Genomic DNA, 14,327 nt, shown 5'->3' on the forward strand with positions numbered 1-14,327 from the left:
AACTTTCTTGCCGGGAAAAAACCAAACTAAACCACAAAAAGGGTTATGTTAAAATTCCACTTTATCTTCTTTTGGGTAGCACAGAAGTACTCCAAGTTCGAGTCTTTGAAATCAAACGCAACCAAATTATAAACAAATTTTCAGACAGAGAAAGCTGAGCAATTTCTCAACCAAAACATCCCTTTCATATGTTGAAAATTCGCTGCTGTTAACCTCCTTCCTTAAGGAGGTTCATATTTGCAAATGATCCAGTTTAAATCAGGAACATGTTAAAAACCTGATATCACAGTTCATGTAACTTTACTGTCAAAAGCGAGTGAATAAGAATGAGCAGCGTAGGGTGCAGGGCAACATACCCTTGCCATGAGACCAACCCAAAACCGGGATTTTCGCATGCTTTTATGAGACACCTATTCGAAAGGATAATCAAAGATAACCTCGGCATTTTTGGAAGCTCTTTGATATCTGAGTACGTTTCGGCTCGTGCCAAGTAGTTTCGACAGAACAGCAGCGTCAAGGCATTTTTGTCCGTGGCATGTGGGCAATTCAGTCTTGATAATCAACTTCTCCAGCACAAGTGCTTCCCCAAGAAGAAACTTAATCAGGGCGAGCAGATGTTTTGACCCAAAACTATTAGCTCCAAAACCGATGATCTCAACTCTCTTGAGATGTTTTACCAAAAAGTCGAAGTTCCCCTTCCGTGATGGTAAAAAATCTCCTTCGTCAAAGTTAAAACGTTCTGCAGATTCTTCAAAGAGGTCAAGCTGCACAAAGATACCCCATTTAAGAAACTTACTTCACATTAGAAGATGATCCACAAGGGAAAAAAATTCATCTGCTAACTAAAATTTCAAACAAACAACCATCATTTGTCCACTGCACATGCTAGTTAGTTTTACTTTATATGCAGTACAGATCAATTGGATCTCTTAAACTCGTCCATACCATATAACATCATCTCTCTCGAGGTGCTCATATTAGTTCAAGATCCTAATGTACATGGCAGCAAAAGAACCTTCTGTACATCAATGCAGGTTACTTTAAGACATGAAAAACAACAGCTTAATATTGCCCTGTACAAATGTTGAGCTGACTGACGGAGTTATAGGCAATTTTCAATTGCTAAAATAAATACAGAGTTTGAGACTGATCATCTTTTTGTGCTTCCAAAGTTGTAAATCACTGTTTAAACATTCGTGCAAGAAAGAAGACAGCAGAAGAAGTGAACTGAACTATCATAGCAAAGGAGCAAACCTGAAGGGGGAGGTCAGTCAGGACTATGTCTAATTTTTCCAGGCACTGTGAACTTTTTAGCAAGTATGCTATCCCGGGAAGGTCCCATTGACTAACTGGCCCATGTAGTATCAGGTTCTGACATTTGAAGAATGGAGAAGGCAGTCCTTCCAACTCCAAAAGGGACAGAATCTAAGCAGCGAGCAAGCAACAAAGAAAATATAATTAATATTTCTTTTCCTGTATTACATGAATAAAGAATAACAAAATTACGGTCCATCCAGACAATCTATCCTTTGATCCTGTCTCCCAGCCAGGAAAAGAGCGATAGGAAACCACAAGCGGAAATAAAAAGTGCATCTCTTTACGAATCGACAGTATTTACATATGCTTCTCATGTAAAACTTGTGATCTTTGAATGATCTGAAAATTCTATTAGTTAGTTCCATGAGACATCAAACCTCGTTACTGACGGAAGTTTCCAAGTGAATCTGTCCATTGCCATTTTAAAATAATATGAGAAATCTCTGTAAGATATATTATCGAACAACAGCAAAATGTGACAAGAGACCATGATTTGGTTCTGCCAGCCTAAGATCCATTATTCTGTCATATTTCCAGATAAATGACTTTTCTATATAAACTGAAAGAATGAATTGAAAAGGCACACCTTCAAATGATCTATTTATACATCTTTCTTTTTTTTTTTTTTTTTGCGAAAATCAAGCGTCTAATAATGTTGTGTTGAGTAGCATCCATAATAATTAACAATATCTAATGAATTGAAAAGGCACACCTTCAAATGATCTATTTATGCATCTTTTTTTTTTTTTTTTGCGAAAATCAAGCGTCTAATAATGTTGTGTTGAGTAGCATCCATAATAATTAACAAAATCTAATGAATTGAAAAGGCACACCTTCAAATGATCTATTTATGCATCTTTTTTTTTTTTTGCGAAAATCAAGCGTCTAATAATGTTGTGTTGAGTAGCATCCATAATAATTAACAATATCTAATGGCATTCATTGTCCTCAACAGAGTGATCCCAGATCCATTTATTGGAAATTAAACAGAGGGAAGAAGCTCTGCAGTTCGCACAGTTCGCTATATGTTCTTAAATTATAATTTGAAACACTACCAGTAACTATTTATGCAGGCATTCACAATAATGCCGAGAATGCCACAGAGACCTGAGGTCACTCGACCTGGGCAGCAAACATGACTAGACGGTGCTAATCACAGACACTTATAAAACGTAAAAATAATGAGCTCGTACCTGCAAGCACCAACCGCCAATGGTGATTGTAGGTACTCCGTGCAGCTTCTCAAAAAATCCCTTCACCAAGTCGCAGCACATCCTCTTTTTATCAGATACAAGAGTTCCAGTTCGAATTCGAATGGAAAAAACTAACTCAGCTTCAACCAAAGAAGATACATCGTCAAGTCTGAACATGGAATCATGATACCATCTGCCTAATACACGTAGTGACTGCAAATGCGGGGCCCAAATTCTATCCGGATTAGAGAACCAGCGATCGTTGAGTACCAACTCTTTCACGCTTGTTGAATCTATTATAATGTTCTTCACTCCTTTGCACCCGCGGAACTGAACGGACTCTAAAACAGGACTTCCACTGAAAATTCCCTCAAGTACATCATCACTCAACTCTGAATATTCGATCACCAAAGTCTTAAGACATGGCCACCTAATAATCCCACCCAATGAGAAGCAGCACAAACTGACTTCCAGACGCGCCAACCAACTCAAGCTATACAGGAACTGCGGCAGTTCATACTTTACCGGCGAGAAGAAAGACGGCCTCAGGTGGAGCTCCTCCACAGGGCGTCCCGCCGCGAAGCGAAGCCATAGGTCGACCTTGGGGCGGTCGGGCTCATCGTACCTGAAGTCGGTGAGGTGGAATTTCTTCACCGTGGGCGAGGTGCACTGGCTCAGGACGCTGTCGACGAGGGACGGGAAGCCCAAGGTACCGATCTGTCCATCGAAGACAAGGTCGGTGGTGGTGGTCCAAGTGGACCGCCAGCGCTTGGAGAGGACGCTGGTCTTGACGGCGTCTCGGAGGGGCAGAAACGAGAAGATGCGGTGGATCGCGGCGTCCGGCAAGGGGCTGATGAAATCCCTAGGGATACTGCTCCGTTTCAAAGGAGGAGGAGGATGTGGGTTTTGTTTGGTGCGATTCGGCCGGTCGCGGGAGGATTCGCGGTGGCAGGCGCCGTGCACGGAGGTCTCCGCCATCGATTAAAAATTCTAGGGCTTCTGCGGTCGTTCCCCGAGTTTCCCTTGTCCTTTAATGCTCCTTTTATACTTACCCTATTTTAGTGGCAATGTGAAAAAAGATATATATATATATATTGCCGACTGTGGAAAAAGAGTTGGAGAACCAAAATTAAACTCAAAGAAAAAATAATTGTCGTAAGGAAGAAGAAGAAAAGAAAAATCGAAAAAAGGGAAAAAGCAAAGGGAAGAAAACAGACTTTTGGTTCTCCTAAATTGAGGTAAATGTGAAATGGGGTGCCGACTTGGTATCTCTTTATTAAATAAAAAAATAATTCGAGATAAATGTTCCACAACATATCAATTTGAAATTTACGATGGAATTGACTCTTGAAGTAACATCCACCACGGTTTTGCTTGGCGGACGAAGCCAATAGAAAAAAGTAGGTCGGTGGCGGCGGTCCAGGTGAATAGCCGCTACTTGGAGAAGACGTATAGGTCTCGACGGCGTCTTCGATGAGCAAGGAGGAGGGGAGACGTTACGAACTAGGCCGTCAGGCAAAGGCATTGATGAAATCGTTGGAGGTTCTTCGCTTTGTCTCGAAGTCGGGAGGAGGAAATCGGTTTCACTCTATGCATTTTGGTCATCCGCCGAAGAATTTGCTTTGGATCACTCCGTGCGTGGGGAAAGCTCCAGGCCATGGATATCATCCACTTCCGGGGTTTTTTCGTGAATTTTGCCGCCAAAAGAGCTTTGAAGTTGGAGGTTTTGTACTCGGATGGCGAGCAAGCAACTAAAAGACGGGATCTATTTAGACGATAAGCTTGTTTCATTTGATGAAGAGACCTTTGCAATAAGACTACTCTCGCAGAGGAAAATGAACCTCATGGACATAGACACCGACTAGAATAAAAAGTCTTAAGCAATCTCAAATCTTAGCAAGAGATGTTTTGATTTTTGTTTTTATTAAATTTGTAAGTTGCGTCTATTAATTATTGGAATATACGCTTCCATGGTTTCATTTGGCATTTTCATTTCAACACGACATGATACGAAATGCGACACTTAATTTCTCAAAAAAGTAGAGAATTCCGACACGTTGGGACACGTTACGTGTTAAATATGTGTTTGTATATATATATAAGGTCAATTATTATGTATTATAAAAATATCAGCAATGAGTTTCTTCTTCTTGATTCAAGATTTTTTTTTGTACATTGATATATAACTTAAGTATATATATTTTTGATAAATTTATATTTTGATCCCCGAAATTGCATAAAATTGACTGTGTGTCGATGCGGACGTGTCGCTGGCGTGTATAGAGCGCCGATCGGGTATTGGTTGCATGTCGGAGAGTGTCGGACGCACACAAAGGCCTTGGGCGGTTGTCGGTGCTTTCTAGCCAGCAACAACCATATAGACGCAAATTTTTTATCCGCTGTTGTAGATTGGCCGTAACAATGATATTTCATAGCTTTTTGGGAATTATTATTTCGTACTATTTAGACATGTCTCCATCGTCATCCAAAGTTCAGAACGCGCGTTTTCCCTTTTTAAATTTTGAAGAAAATCCCGAAGATTTTATGGGGATTTTAGTCTCTGTACTGATCAGAAGTAGAACTTATGTAGTCGTCTCTTGTCGTTTTGCCAAACCCTAAACGCTTCATTGTCGTGGCGCAGCCAGCGGCAAAAGCTGGACGAATCCTCCATACATGGACAGGATCGAACTACCGCGTCCTTCTTCTGATCAAGATGAAACCCGAGAGCCAATGGATTACATCAGCCAATTGCCTGACGCCATCATCCTTCATATCTTCTCCTTCTTGACCACAACAGAATCCATCAAAACCGGTGTCTTGTCCAAGCGATGGCGTTCCACTTGGACCTCTAATCCATATATTACTTTCTCTTTACCGGTCGACAAAAGGCCGAAACGGAACTCCAGGAACTTCGTACATTTCACAGAAGCTTTCACAGACACGGTACTGTCATTCTGGACCACAACTAAGGTAAAAAGGTTGCTCTTTGACGTTCCTTTCCATGCCTCGATGCAGTCGAGCATTGATAGGTTGCTCCAATTTGCTGTCCGGCACAACTCCGAAGAGTTGTCGATGACCCTGTCTAGTTGGCCACTCATCGTCTATGTGTTGCCGCATTTCTTGTTCCGCTGCACCACGCTAGTAAGTTTTCGCGTGATCTGTTGCTGTTTTCTCATGATTGGCGCTGTGAACTGGTCTTCGCTGAAGATGTTGCGCATTGAATTTGCGGACTTCGATGATGATGCGATGATGAGACTGTTGAGTGGCAGTCCTGTTCTAGAGTCACTTGAGTTGAAATTCTGCCAGGGGTTCAAGCACATTAGAGTTGAATCAAGAGCTTTGAAAGAGTTGGTGATCGATTCTCACGGGACGCGAAGCTTAATCCTGGAAATTTGGGCTCCTTATCTTCTCAAATTACGCCTAGTGGGCAATTCTGTGGGGGCAGGGTTCAAAGTACATGAGGTATCTTCCTTGGTTGAGGCCGATTTAAATTTCAACTTGACTTATGCACTCGATGCATTCGGTCGGGTTCATGCTCATGGTGATCTTGTCAAAGGGCTTCTCCAGAGGCTGCATCATGTCACGAAGTTGGTGATGGGGAGCTGGTGCCTTCAGGTGCCAATTTGTTTAATTTTAAGCCTGGATTCGGATTGATTGGTGTATTGTTTGTTGGCTTGATGATACCATGCTCTTAAACTGTTCAATGAAATATTGTCATCTTATTCGGTTCAGCAAAACATTAAAACTTTGATACGACCAAAATCTGATGTCCCATAAGGAAAATTTCTTAAGAAGCATCTGCTGGTCGCATGCTCATTTTTTGGGTCTGTCTGCTGTTGTGAGAGAGCATGTCTTATGTATGATCCTGTTTAATGCTTGAACTACGACTGACATGCTTAGGTGCTGTCGCTAATGGACGCGAGAGAATTGCTTCTTCCATCCTTTGAATGTCAGCATCTGACGTTCCTCATTGTAGCGGACCATAAGGGAGTTCCCGGTCTAGCAAAAATACTCGAAAGTTCGCCATGCTTGGAGAAGTTATTCTTACAACTGACTTGCAAACATAGTAGTTCTTGGGTACGAAACTGCTAGAACCTTCTCAATTCAGTTCTAACACTAGATTTGCATGCACATATATAGGTTGTGAATTTCAGCCCTAGGGCAGATATAAACCAGTTATTTCTTTTCTTCTTGAGAGTGAAAATCGTGTTTTGTACCTCTTTCATTTTAATTGACATTCCAGGTTCTCCATTGACATCATGTTAAACCTCGATACTTCTTTGTCTCAGTTCCAATTGTAGGGCCCGTTGCTTGTCCTAATGTCTTATATTTGCATACTAAGTCCTTGCAGAATCTTGGCCTTCCCAACTTTGATGCAGAAGAATTCTGGAATTCTCCAAAGCGAAGGATCTACCGGCGTCTGACGCATGTCAAGGTTGTCGATCCTGGTGCCAATTTGTCGGCATGGGAACCTACTCTTTCCATGCTCAAGTTTCTCCTCCAGAATGCACCCAGTTTGGATGAAATAGCGATCAACAGTGCCAATTCCATCCCGTCCAAGGCGATTGATCCATGGGTGCTGCTCGAAGTTGCCCGGATAATTCTGTCGCACGCAAGGTGTTCTCCGAGCGCGAAGGTCATTCTTAAGTATCTTTCCCAGGGATGTCCTTCTAAACGCGCGCGTAAATCCTGATTTGTTCATCACCACCTATGACGGCTTTTCCTCGTTTAGTGACTCCGGAATTTTAGCCTAACATTTACTGGAGTTCCGGTTACGTGCATTTGAAATATCATCCCTTTGTGCTTGTCCAACTAGACTTGTGGCTCAGCTTACTATCGTTTCATCAAGTGTGTGTCCGTCTCAAAAAACGGCTAGTTTGGCTGTTTATCTCAGTGAATAGCACAGGTTTACAAGCACACTCTCTTGTCTTGCACCAACAGCCCAAAGATTTTATACTTCGAGTTCTTTATGCAAGCATGCAATCGGTCTACTTCATGATGCGTACGTAGATGACTAACTAGAGGTTCTATGTTCTTCACTCTCTTTCGTCCATCCTCTCCACCATAGCCGTTGCTACACTTGCCACTCGCCCACCTCCGCATCCGACCATACCCCGAGTCGCGTCACCTTCAAATTAAGGCTGGCAATTTTCGACATGGTATGTCTACACGATACAAAAGTAAGCATGTTCAGATGAAGTTTAATAAATTTCATGTCATGAATGGGACAACCGGTTTAGTTACTAATAATGAACATGTTGTTCAAGGACTGAGCCTCTCTATGTTGTTATCATATTCTTAGATACCTTTAATTAAACAAGTTAACATTTACGTGAAGAACAGGAAATATGGGAAAAGATTGAAAGAGAAGGGAAGCTCGCATAGTTTTGGTATTCCATTCGTGCACTAATCACCATTGAGAAGACGTGATAAAATTATCTCAAGACAGTAACCAAACGATCGATGAACATGTAAATCAAATATATGTTATCTTTGTATTAGATGCACCTAATCTTAACATTCACTAATGAACTGCCATAAAGCCCTAAATGCCATGTGTGCTATGCTATAATGAATTAAGTATGTGCAATGGCATGAAATTAACCCCTAAAGCTAATGAAATTATATGTCATGAATGCTATGACATGAGATAGAATTAATAAGGGATTAATCTTATGATTCAAGTAATATGAGATTTTTTTTTTGTATTTTTCTTCTCTATGAAAACAGTAAATTATTCCATTGGAATCCACATGTCAGCTAATGAACTTGTCATTAAGTGAGCAATAATTTAATGATGCAACACCAATTAAATTTTTTCGTCCGTTCTTTCATGACACATGAGACGCAATTTGAAAACGCTATCTATACGGAATGCTTATTGCATGTTAATCCTAAGACACGTTGCCCTCTAATGACATGCAAAAATTGATAAACACTTGTGATGTTGGAGAATTCGAGTTATCTTTTACAAGAAAATTGTGATGTTAAAGAATCCCACAAGAGCAAAGCACGGTGGCCGCGGAGATGAGTTTTTACTTCAAAAACAAAAAAGCCCCACAAATTTTTATCTTCATGCTACAATTCACGAGCCAACACGCAAGATTCTCAAGTTTCACAATCCAAAGTCCATTTGCCTTTTATGTTATGCTATCTTTGTGTTCCTCTGCTAACAGAATTTTCTTCGTAAAAGAACTTTTTTTAGGTTATTTTCGGTATAAGAACATAAAAGTGTCAAAAGTTTCATAAGACGTTCATGTTGATATCAAAAGTATTTTTCGGATCACTTGAGTGTCACTTGAAAAAATGATCAGTTAAATGCCAACTCCAATTTGGGTTGCTGAAAATATGACGTGGCCATATTTTTTTAATACGTGGCTTGCCGGCAATGCCCGGTCAACATACATGCCCATAAATGACGTTATCTACACGTTTTTTCCCAAAATATAGACCTCTCTTTTTCTCTTTCTTTCTACCTAATCACCATTTATTCTAGTTTCTTCAAAATTCAAGTTGATTTCATCAATTAGTTATCGATTCTCGATTTGGTATCTATCTTTTTTTTTTCTATTCAATCCTATTTCCTATCCTTTTTTAAACACCCTGCCTTATCCTTCAATTTTTTTTTTTTTTGGTAAGGATTATCCTTCAATTTTTTCGTTTATACTTTTCCTAATTTTGTGGCCAAAAATTTTTTTATCAGAATTTTTCTCTTTCTAGTAATTCATGCAAGCGTAACTAAATAAAGAATCTCATTGCGAAAATAAATTTGAAGATCTCGACGTTGAAAAAGAGTTGGAGCACCACAACTAAAATTTCTGCTTAGAGAAACAAGTATTAAGGGATCGACTTACGCTGTGCACTAACCTGCTCGATATTTTTTCTTATTTTTTTTTCCCAAAATGCATGTTCATAAAACATTTAGAATAGAAAATTTTTAATTTTGGCTTAGTCAGCTCAGCCCTCTTTTTGAGTTAGGGAGAGAGCGAGAGCCCCTGAGCCTTTGATTCACGAAATGAATGAGCAGGGGCGTAAATAATAATCTTATGAAGATAAACTAAGCTCGGAACAAATACGGGAAAGATTACTTCTAGTCGTTTCACAAGATGATCTAAGAATAACATCGGCAAGCTCGAAACTCTTTTTAATATGATGATTAAATCCTAATATCATAGTAGTGTATAACAGATCAAACAAGCTGATAGATAGGAAAGTCAAATATTTCATCTCCCATAGGCAAGGTCAAGATTGAAGAATGCCATGCTTGGAATTGACAATTTATTTTATACACGATGTCATTTCTATGATTTATTTCAACTAAATGCGAACGTAACATTGACAACTTACAAAGTTGGGTCGGCAAAATCAAATCCGACAACACTTCTATAAGGATTTCGAATGAATACAAGTAACCGAAATATCTCGAATGTAGTAACCAGTAGAGGTAATAAAAAAAAAAAAGAAAAAGAAATCATCGTACTCCAAATATGCCAACAATTTTTTTAACGAGCACAACCACACAAATGAGGAACTATTAACAGTTTTTGCAGCAAATTGTTGTTTGCCAAGTATAATAAGAATCGCATTAATGAATTGGGATAATTAACATCTTGATCATTTAAGTCTAACAACAAAGTTATAATAGGCTTGAAAAGAACTAGCAAAACTCGATTTATTCGCAATTCATGTCGTGTGGGCAATTCGGCCTGCATAATCAACTCTCCAGCACTAGTGCATCCTCTTAATCGGGGCGAGCAGATGTTTTGCCTACAGCTATTAGCTACAAATCCGATGATGTCATCTCTCTTGAGATGTTTCGCCAAACATTCAAAGTTCCCGTTCCATGATCATAAAAAATCTTCTTCGTCAAAGTTAAAATGTTCTTTAGATTCTTCATCAAGCTCAATCTGCACATAGATAGCTTACTTAAGAACCTTACTTCACATTAGATGCGGATCCACAGGAAAAATACAGCATCGGCTCACTAAAATTTCAAATGAGCAACTTCCATTTGTCCATTGCGGATGCTAGTTAGGATGTGTTTGATTGGGGAAAAACTCCATGAAAAACAAAATAAGTTTCCGTGAAATCATTTCCTAGAAATTGGTTATTTTTCATATATCCGGTGATATGTGACCAAAAATGGTTTCTCGTATTTGAATCTCATTTGATAAATTATTTCAATTTCATGTTAAAAAAAATCAAAATTTGAAAGTATTTTTATATTTTCCTTTTGTTTTCTTTCTCCCTCCATCTCTACCGGCCAATAACGACCACGGGCGAGCTCGAATCTGTGGGATCCGGCGAGCCTTGAGCTTGCCGGCCCATGTTTGTAACTGGTCGTCGGTTGTTGCCGAGGCAAGCCGACCGGCAGAGGAAGAAGAAAAAGAAAAAGAGAAAAAAAAAATAAAAATATTTAAAAAATAAAAAGTAGGAAAATATATAAATAAAATAGAAAATAGAATATTAAAAAAATTCGAGATGAATAATTTCGGAAAGTGTTTTTCATTGACTAAGTCACTTTTAGAGAACCAAACGAGCAAAGTTCGGTAAATAAATTCTCGGAAAACACTTTCAAAGAAAGGAACAAACCCTGGTTTTGTTTTAATTTAAGCTCTCAAACTATTCTACACATATAAAACATGTTCTCTTTCTTGGTGCTCATTGCCAAACTCTTAGTTCAAGATCCGAACGCAACATGGCAGCAAAAGAATCTCCAGCACAATACTGCACTTACTTTAAGACACGAACTCAAACAGCTTAGTGTTGTCCTTGCACAAATGTTGAGTAGACTGACGGAGTTTCGGACAATTTTCTGCACTTAAGAGAAATTTATGCTGAGGCCGATGAGTACCCACTTCTTCGTACTTAATGAATCTATTATAATGTTCTTCAGGCCCCAACACCTGCGCAACTCAAGGGGCTCTAAAACAAGACTTCCCCTGAAGATTCGCCCAAGGAAATCATCACTCAACTCTGTATATTCGATCGAGAAGACCTTAAGATTCAACTGCGTATGTTGACCAGCATTGACTTGGGCTTCCTTTCGGTGATCTCCCAAAGCAAACGTGTCGAGCTTCTGCTGCGTGCTCCCAACATACAATGCGTGTCCACTTTCGAGAAAAAGTTATCGTGCGAATCATGCATCAATGGACAATATGATTAGATATCAATTGTTCAATACATAGGCAATATCAGCCATTGATTTAAAAATCATCCATCGCCAGTTGCTAAATAGCCCACGATAATTTGTTATATAAAGCATTGCAACACTGAAGAAGAGTCCTGTTTCGCCGGAAATATCCATGACGAAAGATCTTTCACCGAATGTGTAGACCCTTCAAATTTGAAGATTAAACGGGTTCTTGTGGCGATTTCGGACAAAAAGTAAAGTAAATAAATAAAAGAAAATTTGTGCAATAAAGATAAATGCATATAAAATAAATTTCAAGTAAGATAAAATGCAGACCAAAACGATAAGTGTTATTGATTATTGGATGATTGAAGGTCTCCTACAAAGAGTTGTCTTTGACTATGTATACCATAGTGCAAACTATAACCATCGATCGCGGCTACTTCTGTACGTCCTATCCCTAAATTCTCGAATTGGCTTCGGTAACTACTCTTCTTATCTTTTAGACGATTTGAAGTATTGACTCATCTGCTCCACTCGTGTGTCGATGTGACGTACCGATCCCGACTTTCTGCTTAACCGAGCATCGATTTGCCATGCTATTGGCCACCAATATGTGTTTCCCTGTGGGCCTTTAGACAGCGCATTGCTCTTGTGGGCGCTCCGACTGCCCGAAGCCCATGCTGACTTTTGGTGTTAACGGGTTCGGTCTGATCTGGTTTGAATATTTTCGACACCCTAGCATTGGCTTTGGAGCTCATGTTGCGCGAAAAATCATTGTACTGATTCCTTTTGAAATATTCATACGGGAAAAAGTTTAATGGGGGCACCGCATGGAGCTCATATTGCGCGACAATAGCTGGACATTTGAAAAAAAAACCGTGATGCAAATCCTTTAACCTAAGCGATATCTATATATAGTTCTCTCCTTTTGTTTTGCCAACCTAAACGCTTCATCGTAGTCGGCAGCTAGAGGCAAAAGCTCGAAGAATCCTCCGGACATGGCGAAAATAGAATTCTCCGCCAATCCATCTTGCCTACCGAAACGTCCACGATCATCTCCTCCTCTGGGTCGAGATGAAACCCGAAACTCAGTGGATTACATCAGCCAATTGCCCGACGCCATCATCCTCCATATCTTCGCCTTCTTGACGTCAGAAGATGCCGTCAGAACTAGTGTCTTGTCCAAGCGATGGCGTTCCACTTGGACCGCTAATCCACATATATCTTTCTCTATGCCCGCCCGCCATCATCGCCATAGTAACATGATGTTGGAGCGTTTCATGGCTTTCATGGACGCCGTGCTGTTGCTCTGCACCGCAATTAAGGTGAAAAGCTTCATCTTTGCTGTTGATCGGGGGCTCGACTCCGCTATTGCGCCAACCATTGATAGGTGGCTCGACTTTGCTGTCGGGCACGACCTCGAAGAGTTGACCCTGCGTAAGGACAACATTTATGCGTTGTCGCAGTTCTTTTTTCGCTGCACTACGCTGGTGAGTTCACACTTGTCCCGTTGCCGTTTTTCGAAGATTGCTACCGTGAATTGGTCGTCGCTGAAGAGATTGCACATTGAAGATGCGGAGTTGGAGGATGACACCATGATGCAAGTTTTGAGGGGCAGCCCCGCTCTAGAGTTCCTTCACTTGGATTACTGCGTGGGCTTCCACCGCATTATAGTCGAATCAAGATGTTTGAGAGAGCTGGTGATCGATTGTCACGGATTTCATCATGCTCAAGTTCCGATTTTGAAAATTTCAGCCCCTCATCTTCTCAAATTGCGTCTATTGGGCGATTATTGTGAGACAGATTTTGAGGGAGAGTTAGGAGAGTACAAACTAGATGAAGCATCTTCTTTGGTTGAAGCCGAGTTAAATTTTGAAATACAAATTTTCGAAAACGATAAGGCTAAGGTTTGTGTGGATATTGTCAAGGGGCTTCTCGAGAGACCGCATCATGTAACGACATTGGTGATAGGGAGCTGGTGCCTTCAGGTGCGAGCCAATTTAATTAATCTTGAATCCTGTCGGTTCTAGTTCAAGTTACGCACGGACATTACCAACTGTGCCATTAGCTTAGGTCTGATTGTGTTATTTTAGTAGGCTTGATGATACCATGCTCATAAATTGTTAGTTTAATTATCTTATAAGATAATTATAGAAATTCGATGAAACTTTTGCCGGATGAGCTTTATTTTTTTTTTTTCTAATAGACTTATACACATCTTAACCTAATATCGCCATTATGGATCCAACAATACATTCGAACTTTGATAAGACTCATTATGAATCCAATTATACAGTCAAACTTTGATAAGACTAAAATTTGATGTGCCATAAAAAGATTTTTCTTGAGAAGATCTGCTGGTTGTTTGCTCATTTCTTTGGTCTGTCGCCTATTGTGAGAGATCACTTATGCGCATGTCTTATGAATGAACTTCTTTAGTGTTTGAAGAAGTAAAAGTGATTAGTTTCTGCTTCTTCCACCATAATTGACATGCTTAGGTGCTGTCGATAATGGAGGCGAGAGAAGTGTTTCTTCCATCCTTAGAATGTCGGTATCTGATGTTCCACGTCGCAGTTGACCATTTTGGAGTTCATAGTATAGTGAAGATACTCGAAAGTTCCCCGCGCTTGGAGAAGTTATTCTTACAAATGACTTGCACACCCGGCTCGAATATCCGGTAA

At 40.1% G+C, this 14,327-nt stretch overlaps 3 protein-coding genes across 3 annotated transcripts; 2 read left to right on the top strand and 1 right to left on the bottom strand.

Annotated features, from left to right (window-relative positions):
* Positions 1-410: 410 nt before the first annotated feature.
* LOC125314359 (F-box protein At5g03100-like) lies at positions 411-3,488 on the bottom strand. Its single transcript, XM_048276482.1, has 3 exons — positions 2,511-3,488; positions 1,255-1,425; positions 411-764 (listed from the first exon to the last, which is right to left on the bottom strand). Exons 1-3 carry the CDS (start codon positions 3,486-3,488, stop codon positions 411-413), a joined length of 1,503 nt encoding a protein of 500 aa, XP_048132439.1.
* A 1,695-nt stretch (positions 3,489-5,183) lies between these two features.
* Positions 5,184-7,203, top strand: LOC125314060 (F-box/LRR-repeat protein At5g02910-like). Its single transcript, XM_048275514.1, has 3 exons — positions 5,184-6,125; positions 6,411-6,587; positions 6,853-7,203. Exons 1-3 carry the CDS (start codon positions 5,184-5,186, stop codon positions 7,201-7,203), a joined length of 1,470 nt encoding a protein of 489 aa, XP_048131471.1.
* Positions 7,204-12,644: 5,441 nt separating this feature from the next.
* Positions 12,645-14,327, top strand: LOC125314061 (F-box/LRR-repeat protein 25-like). Its single transcript, XM_048275515.1, has 2 exons — positions 12,645-13,634; positions 14,145-14,327. Exons 1-2 carry the CDS (start codon positions 12,645-12,647, stop codon positions 14,325-14,327), a joined length of 1,173 nt encoding a protein of 390 aa, XP_048131472.1.

The sequence above is a fragment of the Rhodamnia argentea genome, chromosome 3 (genome assembly GCF_020921035.1).
Source record: "Rhodamnia argentea isolate NSW1041297 chromosome 3, ASM2092103v1, whole genome shotgun sequence".
NCBI classification, from domain to species: domain Eukaryota; kingdom Viridiplantae; phylum Streptophyta; class Magnoliopsida; order Myrtales; family Myrtaceae; genus Rhodamnia; species Rhodamnia argentea.

Bases quoted from the DNA above. Each gene is read 5' to 3' on its own strand.
- LOC125314359 (XM_048276482.1), bottom strand. From the start codon at position 3,488: ATGGCGGAGACCTCCGTGCACGGCGCCTGCCACCGCGAATCCTCCCGC. The intron at 1,426-2,510 runs GTACGAGCTCAT...CTCGCTGCTTAG, and splicing joins TTGGCGGTTGGTGCTTGCAG to ATTCTGTCCCTTTTGGAGTT. The intron at 765-1,254 runs GTTTGCTCCTTT...ATCTTTGTGCAG, and splicing joins TGACTGACCTCCCCCTTCAG to CTTGACCTCTTTGAAGAATC.
- LOC125314060 (XM_048275514.1), top strand. From the start codon at position 5,184: ATGGACAGGATCGAACTACCGCGTCCTTCTTCTGATCAAGATGAAACC. The intron at 6,126-6,410 runs GTGCCAATTTGT...TGACATGCTTAG, and splicing joins TGGGGAGCTGGTGCCTTCAG to GTGCTGTCGCTAATGGACGC. The intron at 6,588-6,852 runs GTACGAAACTGC...TTGCATACTAAG, and splicing joins GCAAACATAGTAGTTCTTGG to TCCTTGCAGAATCTTGGCCT.
- LOC125314061 (XM_048275515.1), top strand. From the start codon at position 12,645: ATGGCGAAAATAGAATTCTCCGCCAATCCATCTTGCCTACCGAAACGT. The intron at 13,635-14,144 runs GTGCGAGCCAAT...TGACATGCTTAG, and splicing joins TAGGGAGCTGGTGCCTTCAG to GTGCTGTCGATAATGGAGGC.